The sequence below is a fragment of the Ochlerotatus camptorhynchus genome, unplaced genomic scaffold (genome assembly GCF_037179485.1).
Source record: "Ochlerotatus camptorhynchus isolate MF236.1 unplaced genomic scaffold, CSIRO-AGI_Acam_v1.1 ptg000176l, whole genome shotgun sequence".
Classification (NCBI taxonomy): Eukaryota; Metazoa; Arthropoda; class Insecta; order Diptera; family Culicidae; genus Ochlerotatus; species Ochlerotatus camptorhynchus.
In genome coordinates this window covers 2,511,865-2,521,594 of record NW_027040666.1, presented here as the reverse complement: position 1 = coordinate 2,521,594, position 9,730 = coordinate 2,511,865, and the positions used below count along the sequence as shown (strand labels likewise).

The window sequence follows — 9,730 nt, the reverse complement described above, 5'->3', positions numbered from 1 at the left end:
CGGAAAAGGAATTATATTAAAACCTTTTTATTTATGATTTGAGAACTTTAATGGTAATGGTTATGGTAGTCAGTAAGGTCCATGGATGGTTTTGTATGATCGATCAACTTTATGTGGAATATACCGCGAATAGGTTACCTTTAAATTAATGATTACCAATTCGCGAATATTCCACGTAAAGTTGACCGACAATACAATATATATAAGAGCTACCACATGTTACCCGAAAATCATTCATTCGCTTATGAAATTCATATATTCCACGTAAAGTTGACCGACAATCTTTATATATAAAAATGAATTTCTGTCTGTCTGTCGACTCTTATAGACTCGGAAACTACTGAACCGATCGGCGTGAAAATTTGAATGCAGGGGTTTTTGGGGCAGGGAAAGGTTCTTATGATGGTTCGAGAACCCTCCCCCTCTGTAAAGGGGGGCTCCCATACAAATGAAACAAGAATTTCTGCATAACTCGAGAACTAATCAAGCAAATGGAACCAAATTTGGCATGTGGAGGTCATAGGGGGTAGCCCCTTAGATAAGAGGGGGGGGGGGGGGGTAACGTACAATATAGCATGCTTTTTTTTAATTGACGCATAAACTCAAGCTAACATTGAATCCCGAGCAAGGCCGGGAACACTCAGCTAGTACAATATATATAAGAGCCACCTCATGTAATTGTAATTGTTCAGTGCATAGGCTGTGCCTTCCGCTAAGAAGGCTTATCTAGGGACCAACCCCCTAGTCTATACACCTACTGTCCTTCCCGTTGCACTCGTCAGCTCGTGCGATACTCTAGACACACATGGGTGGTCGTATCCGGGTCCTCCCCTGGGTAGGCTCGTGTCCGTCCAGGTTCTGGTACATTAACTTATCTATAGCATGGTAATTATATTTTTAAAACTCACCTTTTGATTATAATGTCGAAAATGCTGAAACTAAATAAAGGTTAGCGATCCGTATAAGGTGTGTGCTGCGACGGAGTAGTAATTGAAGGAAATGAGGTTCTGATATGAAGTATAGGTAATTCTAAAATAGGTAAATCAATTAATCATTAGCTGCTAACAGTTACTAATAAATGGGTACGATAAATCACTCATCAATGAGTATTGCCACCAGGGCTACCTCCACTCACCCGCCACAAAAACACGTTCTTCAGAACTATGGAACCATGAGATGACCTAGTGATAATTAGTACTTGCAAGATACAAGATGAGGACGTGAAGCATGTGTCTGACACACAAAACCTGCCAATATTGCCTTCAGTGCGTCACAACCAGCAACTCTACGACTCGTGAGTGCTCACTCTGAGTGAACGCTCACGAATCATAAGATCGCCCATTGTGACGCTCTGAAACAAAAATTTACAGGTCCCATGAGTCCAACACACACTTCAAACCCTCCTCTCGCTACCTACAAGTAGAGCATATCACCATATCATCCAATGATTGCACAATCTCGAAAAACACGCCTCTACAGCAAGTGAGTGGAAGCAACCCTGATTGCCACTCCCACTGAAAAATGGGCAAAACCTTAATCATAAATGGATATTCGATTCCTACCGTGTATTTAAAGTAAAGTTAGGATCTTATCAAGCAAGCACACACCTTTTACGATTCTTATCCTACTTACGGTTTCCTGCACATACGACTTTTCCTAGATACAAGCTTCGTCCAGTATACATTGGCTGTCTCCAACCGGCATGATCCTTTCTGTCTGCTTCCTCTTGCCGGTGCAAGTTTAATTCTTCTTTTCTTGTTCGTTTCTGGTTTCTGGTCGTGTTCCCATTTGTCCTCAGGCAGTTAATATTAGTACATGATAGGAAGAAAGAAAGAAATAGAACAAGTTAAGTGTGAGCCGCATGCATTGGTTACTTATTTGGGTCATGGTGTTGTCTTCCCTATTTATTTGCCCTAGTCGCTCTCATATCGAACGTTTAACTCTGGATCAACAATAGAAAAGGGCCCATCAGCATTTGTAAACAAACCGCTCCAAAGCCCCCCACTCACAAAGCGAAGGCCACCCACGCAAACCAACACCATCATCGGATAGGGAAAACTTCCACCTACACGAAGATGGTGCTGGCCTGCGTGAGCAGCCCCCGATCCGCGAGGAACGGGCTTTGGACGGTTTGCCCACAAAAACCGATGGGCCCCCTTCCATTGTTGATATAGAACTCACCCCCTTCCCTCACACTATTATGGTCGGAAAAGAGAACCCATATTTAGGAATCTATCGCGAACTGCGATGCAGAAGATATTAATAGCAAACTAATCTGGAACTGGTCTAAGACATATGACCCAGTGAGCATTGACACCTCACACTGTTGTGAATGAGCACGGACGCGAGATTTACTAGAGTATTAAATGCAAAACGCAAATTCAAAATAAAACTTGACAAGACATCGTCAATCCCCTTATTCTTGGGTAGGGTCTGACGATGTGAATCTGATTTTGATCAGTGAACGGGCCCCATATGGTACATTTTCTCACTATGAACCTGTCATTTCCAGCCTATCTGAACTATTTAATAAATGGAAACCATAACATGGGTTACGCTTCCCCTAAGCGGGCCCTCCGCATCCTATCTCTGTCTTATCTCAAATGCCAATGGTTTGAATGTATCAATATATACATTGGAAATGACGTTCAATCAAATAAACCCATACCCCACTCACTTGGCCAGGCTTCAGAATCGTCCAGTGGGCAGTGCGCTCTACACTCCAAGTTCCCTTTCTTTCAAATTCACCCTAAATTTGATATTTTACCCCTTTGAGTGTTGATTAATCACAATGAAACATTGTGACAGAGCACGGACTTGAGGTTACTAGAGTATTAAATAATCTAGGTCCTATTTAGGATTATATCAGAAAAATCCAAATCTGGCCAACGCCCACCATATATAAGAGCCACCTCATGTTACCCGAAAATCATTCATAAGTCACGCTTATGAAATTCATATACATATGTTGTTCATAAGTTGAGCCTTATGAAATTCTTAGGTCTATTTGCCTCAGTGTAGGCTTACTTAATCATTCAGACTAAGGCCTGGTTTTCCTAATTGCTGTACACGGAAATCGTCTCCATTCCACTCGATCCATTGTTGCATGTCGCCAGTCCGCTATCTGCGGAAGGTTCCGCAGTTCGCCTTCCACCTAATCGATCCACCTTACCAGATGTGCGCCTCTTCGTCTTGTTCCAGTCGGGTCATTATCGAGTACCATTTTCACCAGGCTGTCTTTCGACATTCTTACGACGTGCCCAGCCCACCGTAGTCGCTCGACTTTTGCGGTGTGGACGATGGGTGGTTCACCAGGAGCTGGTGCAATTCGCCTCATCTATGTTTCTGAGGAGTTCTTGAAGATCGTACCCCGTCACACCTTCCAAAGCGATGTTAAACAGCAGACACGAAAACTTATACCCTTGCCGTCACACTCTCAAGGGCCTCACCTCCCAAAAATTATGCACGGACCAACATTGTCGAACGGATTTCTTCAATGAACAAACACTAACCACGGCTAGATATATTATTAATTACAGTTTTATTATCCATATTTTAAAGTCTACAAAAGTATCTGATGTACATTCTAATAGCAGTTTTTTGAAAATATGTTTGAAAGCTTTTTCATAAAACGAAAAATTTATAGTGTTTGCAATCAGTTTGCGTCTTTTTCAAAAACTCCACAGTAAAATGACTAATTCTAATGTTCGGTTACAGTTTGATTCAAAAAATAATAAAAAAGTAAAATTGTCTTACGTCTATTTGTTTTTAACACATCTGCTGTCTCTTTTTCTCTCGGATAAATTTATAACTCTGATAGGGGATCTGTTATTCTACTGCTAGGACCTTCAAGTGATTGTGGATAAGTGTAACTTTTCAAATTATGGAAATGTTGAAAGCTTACAGAATATCTTATATCGGGCGACCATCGTTGGTCGGGTTCGTCAAATGGGAGAAGTAAAGAAAAGAATGCTTTAAAATCTACAAGATCTTACTCCTTTGCCGGAACTTCAATCACTCGTGGTTTGTCGATGATGCGAGCCGTGCGGTTGCCCTTTTCAACGATTCCAATAATCCATGCTTGACAGCCTTCCTGCTTCTCGATATCCTTACAGTAGGCAGCAGCTTGTTCGCGAGGCAAGCAGATCAACAGTCCTCCGGAGGTTTCCGCCGAGTGTCCCTGGAGCAACTGGAACATATTTCCGCATGCCTTGGCGACTGCAGCCATCTTTGCAATCACCGGCAGATTGTGAATAACGAAGGAAACCTCATTCTTCTGGTGCGATGCAAGCGTCTGTGCGTGACCCAGCAGACCAAATCCAGTGATATCGGTGGCACCATGAGCGTTGTATTTGTGCATCAGCCGGGCTGCAATACGGTTTAACCGGGACATCGAGTCCATCGATCGGTGGTACGCCTTGCGAACATCTTCCTCGGAGACGACCAGCTTTATGCGGTTCCAGCGTTCCGATTGATCCAACCACTGATGTGCATTGACGGCTACCTGAGTTCCGAGGGCCTTGGTCAGAACCAGGACGTCACCAACGACGGCATTGTCCGGAACGATGAACTCATTCTGCTGGCAGATGGTGGTGGCCACCCCACCGATCGTACTCCACGGGTTGACGACACTTTGGCCACCGGTGACGGATGTACCTGCCTCCAGGGCTGAATCCTGGGGGAAAGGAAAAAGAAATGCGTTTGATAAGCGACGTCAATATGGTGTAGCTACATTGGGAAATATTTCAATTTCGTTGGATTTAGTCAACGGAAGACGTTAATATTGACCAAGTTCAAACAAACCTTAAGCGAACCCCACACGCATCAATATATTGACGCGAAGGGGAATTATTGACAATAATATTGATGATGTGAATTCAGAAATATTGTCAATCTCGATATATTGATTATTGTCAATAAAAGCAATCGTGTAGGGTCCACTTTAAGCGAACCCCACACGCATCAATATATTGACGCGAAGGGGAATTGATATTGAAGATGTGAATACAGAAATATTGTCAATATAGAATGTATTGACAATACGATTATTGTCAATAAAAGCAACCGTGTAGGGTCCACTTTAAAGCAAAAGAAATGTGAAAAACCTAGAACAATCAAATACGAAACAATAATCAAATATGAAGAGCAATTAGGATAACTTATCTTTAGTTGCTTTTTCTATCGATCTGGAGGTTTTACAAATAATTCCTGATCATGAAATCATCATACTGATTCTAAAAAAAAAGAATGTTTTGTGCAGAACACAGGATTTCCCGGTTATTAAAAAAAAAAAGAAAACAAAAAATCACCAAACTAAACAGGCATTCAAAAATAACTGTTTATAGATAATCATTTTTTTCAGCAGAATTGCTCTACAATACGTCAATTTTGCAGAAAAATATGAGATAAGATTTGCAAAATATGTTGTTGATCTAGATCTCCAAAATCTCATGGAAGCATGAACTCGTATAAAATCAAAGGGTCTCCTGCAAAAATTTAGCCTAAAAGTTGTTTTGGTATGTTGAAAAAAGCATAAATCAATACGCAGTATTAAAAATTCTTAAAATCTTCCAGGAGTTGAAGTTCTATATGCCTAAAAACATTTGGTGGAATACAAAGATGTGTTACCAAAATATTTAAATTGTATTGGAGATATTTTACAGGTTAATAAATATCTTGTTCGATTTCCACTTTTGAGCATTTTGAGTCTCCGTTCGAAATATAATTTAAGATTATCAATACGACGAATGGGTAAACCTTCGGGAAGCCCCATAATATAATTGCCCTAGTAACAATTTTGGTTTTATCATGGTTTTGAAGAGGCCTTATAGGATTAGAATGGACTTAAAGACCACATTGAAATCGAAAATATTGCTTGTGTGTTAAATAAGGCTGAGTGTTTTGAAATTAAAATTAAGTGAAACAGCTTTTGAAATGAGGGTCACAGTTTTACCGAACACGTTCAACTGTTGAAAGTGCGGTAAAAAATTATCGAAGTCGGTAATAATTTCTAGTGTGTGAGCTAACAAGATCTTTATTATTAAGCTGTTTCCAAGTGCGAGATCTGATAAATTTCAAATGACCTGCAACCTTGGTTTTTAATTGAAACCTGTTTTTTAAGCAAAACTAAACTAAATACGAAACCTTGTACATTCTTCTGGTTTAGAATATTTCTAGAGAGAGCTGGAATAAGAGCGATTGTCGCACGTGTAAACAGTGCGTCACAATATACTATTATTAAAATGCTGCAAAACGATATTAAAATTGTTTGGAAAACTAATGTACACCTTCAAAAAACGCAAAAAAACATAAGGGCGAAACCAATTTTTCTATTACATATTGAGTTGTTTCTTACGCCTGTTTCCTTCCATATACATAGATGGGGCGAAACAGACATATTTTTTCAACACAAGCCGAAAGATATAATTTGAATCTTTCTACTATTGCTTGAAATTACCGGTTGGTAATCAAAAGGAAACATTGTTAACCTAAACTGCCGCTCTTCGTATGTCGGTTCCATAGTCGTTTTTGTCAAAACTGAGTTTTTCAATGCAAATGGTAGCTAATTACCCATATTTTCATAATACTGGATGAACTCATCAACTTTGTTCTGAAAAAAATTTGAAAGACAGTCACATTGGTTGTCTAATCACATAAGAATCAATGGTACGAAGCAAACTTAAAACGCGATTTTCTCGGCTTACCGATTTTCGCTATGGGACGGACATGCGAAGAGCGGCAGTAAACGAAATGCATGAAAAATAAGCGAAAACGCTATAATACATGAATCCAACAAACTGCAAAAGGTCGATAGTAACAAACCATCAGGAAAAACAACGTAAACATTGAGGCGAAACAGACAATGTTAAAAACTAGCAAGACGAAACATAGGGGCGAAATAGCTTCTGTCAGTCGGGCAAATTACCTCGGGGCGATACACGATACTAAAAATCAAAAGGGCGTTTTCGAAATGGGTTTATAGTTTAATTTAGAATTAATTATTCTTGTTCTAAATTTCAGATTCATTTTTCTCAGTTCAAACCCGTTGCGACATTGGCCCTTATTTCAGCTCTATCTAAATTTAATAAAACTTTAAAAAATTTACTAAAAAACCAAGTCCGCAATCTTTAGCATTTTCCTCAATACGAAACCTTGAAACTGAAATTTGTCCCAGAATCTTGAAGAAAATTTCAAGATCTGTAAAAAAATGTTTCTAGAACAAGAACCTGGATTTAAATAGTTCCTAAAAATATACATTGTTTTACTTTCCTATGATTGGTAATATCATTCTAATTTATAATGCAGTAACTGTTATGAATAAGGGTTGCGAAATATTTCCCTGAATTTAAAGAAAATTCTCTGATTTTCATGAGATTACCTTATTTTCCAGTTAGTTGACATCCTGGTCTAGCATTCTACTATTTTTATTAGGTTTCAAGGAAAAATATGCAACACGATATCAATCATTAAAACGACTCGACAAAAATTGAAATTCCAAAAATTGAACTAAAAATCGTACCAATCACCATGTAACATGACCAATTGAACCAATATCCTTTTCAACAAGATAAAAACATCCGAAATCCTTTGAAAATGATCACCAAGATTTTTTTTCCTTGTTAGAGTGAAGACATTTGTGAAAAGTATGATTTTGGTTTAGTGCTATATGTTTCCTGCATAATGAGCATTTTCTATAGCTTTGTATTGTAGATGGGATAGACAAACATGCTTTAAAGGTAAAATGTAAACTGAAAATTTATTTGAATGATGCAATAAATTGCGCCCACCGGTAATTGATAAATAAAGCAGTGCCATATTTTTTTAAAATAAATACTGGGTTCCATTCAAAGAGCTTGTCAACTGATTTGTTACATGTATTACATTGAATTTGTTTTGCTTTATATTACAGTGTAACCGAGAGACGATAGGCCCTGATTGATGCGTTTTTATAATAATTCATAGGCCCATTTATAATGAAATTATGTTATTGTTGTGACCGGCTTTTCAAATTCATGTAGAAAAACAAAAACTTAAGCAACGTTATCCAGCAATGCCGAAATGCCGATTAATGCATTCTACAGGCATTAGATAATCCTTACCTTGAATCCTCGCATTATGAGCGGTATGACGACATCCCGTTCCTTCTCGGTCATTTTGGTGCTGACGGCAAGCAACATCAGCATGTTATCGCACTCGGTAACTCCCATGGCATACAAATCGCTTAGGACGTTGGCACAGGCTATCTTTCCCATCATGTAGGGATCGTCCACGATTGGATAGAAGAAATCCGTCGTCTGCACCATACACAGCCCTCCGTGACGTAGGGGAATGACCGAACAATCTAGACCGATTCCGATTCGAGGTGATGACATCGACAAATATTGTGCCTCTGGGTCCTGGGTGTAGTCCTGCTGCAGTGAGGAGACCAACTTTTCCAGTACATCCTTGGGAACTTTACAGCCACGACCCTTCAGATCGGCGAAGCGCGTCAATCGGAAGGATGCTTCTAAATCATGGGCGGTCGGATCGAAGGGACGCCGCAGTACGAGTCCCGGATTTCCACCCAAATCCAAATGAGTTTGACCGATAGAGTCGTTATGATAATCACCCATCGTAATTAATTTCACTCAGTTAACTTTTCTTCACTGAATCACTCTGATCGGGAACACCGCACTGAAAAACCAAAGCGCTTAAATTTTTCCCACTTTGGGCGCACTGACTGCACACACAAAATTTTCAACCAAGATGGCTGCCCGAACAAGAAAATTTTTCTTTTTTGTGCCTGCGTTTGAATGGAGCGAGCCCCTTACGTAGCGTCTGTTATGTCCAAGCTCTAGCGCGTGTCTGTCAGTGGAGGGGAAAATCGAAAGTTTGGCTACCCTGCGCTGCGGTAGTCGCGCTGGAGGAGCAAAATCTAGAAATTTCTCCCGGCGGCTGCTAAAGGCGGGGTCACACGCGTCACAGTCCTGATGTCAGACGGCGGAACCCCTCTGCGCTTGTGGAGAGTTTTCGGTACACTCAAAATAACGCTGCCGAGCTGCTAGTTTAAAAATGTTCAAAAGACCGCCCGGATAAAAAAAAGATTGATAAATAGATTAACATCATGGTTGATTATGGTCATTTTTGTAACAACGGGGGACAGTTGTTACTACAATTACTTCATACAATAAACAAAAATTGCATATAAAAAAAAATACAGTTTGAAATGAAAAGTTTACCATATTTGGTAGTTTCAACCTCGGCTTCAACTACGAAAATATTCAAAATGATTTTTTTTGGTTTAAAAGTTATTCTTTCACTACACTAATACAATTCCACACATTTTTATTGAAGAATTTCCATGTGAAATTCCACATGATTTTCATGTGGCCACACATAAACATAATCCACCCAGAAACACACATGAAATTTATGAGTCAAATTAATAGTATATGTGGTTACACATTGCTTTTAAAGATTGGATTCTTATAATAAAAATAATTGAGATGAAAACCTATACTAATTGTTGAGAATTACCCGTATTTTAAAGCAAAACTTAACCAACATCAGTGATAGGTTTTCAGTTTGACAGTTCTTCAATTCAATTTGATAGTTTCAAGTGGTTTCAACTTTTAAAATTAATAATATCAGGCATAACATTTGATAACGGCACAAAAGCATTTGTAAACAAACTTTCTAAGGTCCTTTACACGCGAACCAAAGTACGTCGACGCAAACCAATACCAGTTTC

General features: G+C 39.2%; 1 protein-coding gene across 1 annotated transcript; it reads right to left on the bottom strand.

Annotated features, from left to right (window-relative positions):
- Window positions 1-3,522: 3,522 nt before the first annotated feature.
- Sps1 (inactive selenide, water dikinase) lies at window positions 3,523-8,858 on the bottom strand. The gene is made up of 2 exons (XM_065222554.1): window positions 8,100-8,858; window positions 3,523-4,675 (listed from the first exon to the last, which is right to left on the bottom strand). The coding sequence occupies exons 1-2, from the start codon at window positions 8,610-8,612 to the stop codon at window positions 3,992-3,994; spliced, it is 1,197 nt and encodes a 398-aa protein (XP_065078626.1). The 5' UTR covers window positions 8,613-8,858; the 3' UTR covers window positions 3,523-3,991.
- Window positions 8,859-9,730: the final 872 nt, after the last annotated feature.

What these genes read in the sequence shown, in the direction of transcription:
- Sps1 (XM_065222554.1), bottom strand. Translation starts at nt 8,612, where the DNA reads ATGGGTGATTATCATAACGACTCTATCGGTCAAACTCATTTGGATTTG. An exon ending in TCATAATGCGAGGATTCAAG is followed by an intron (nt 4,676 to 8,099) that starts GTAAGGATTATC and finishes CCTTTCCCCCAG; the next exon opens with GATTCAGCCCTGGAGGCAGG.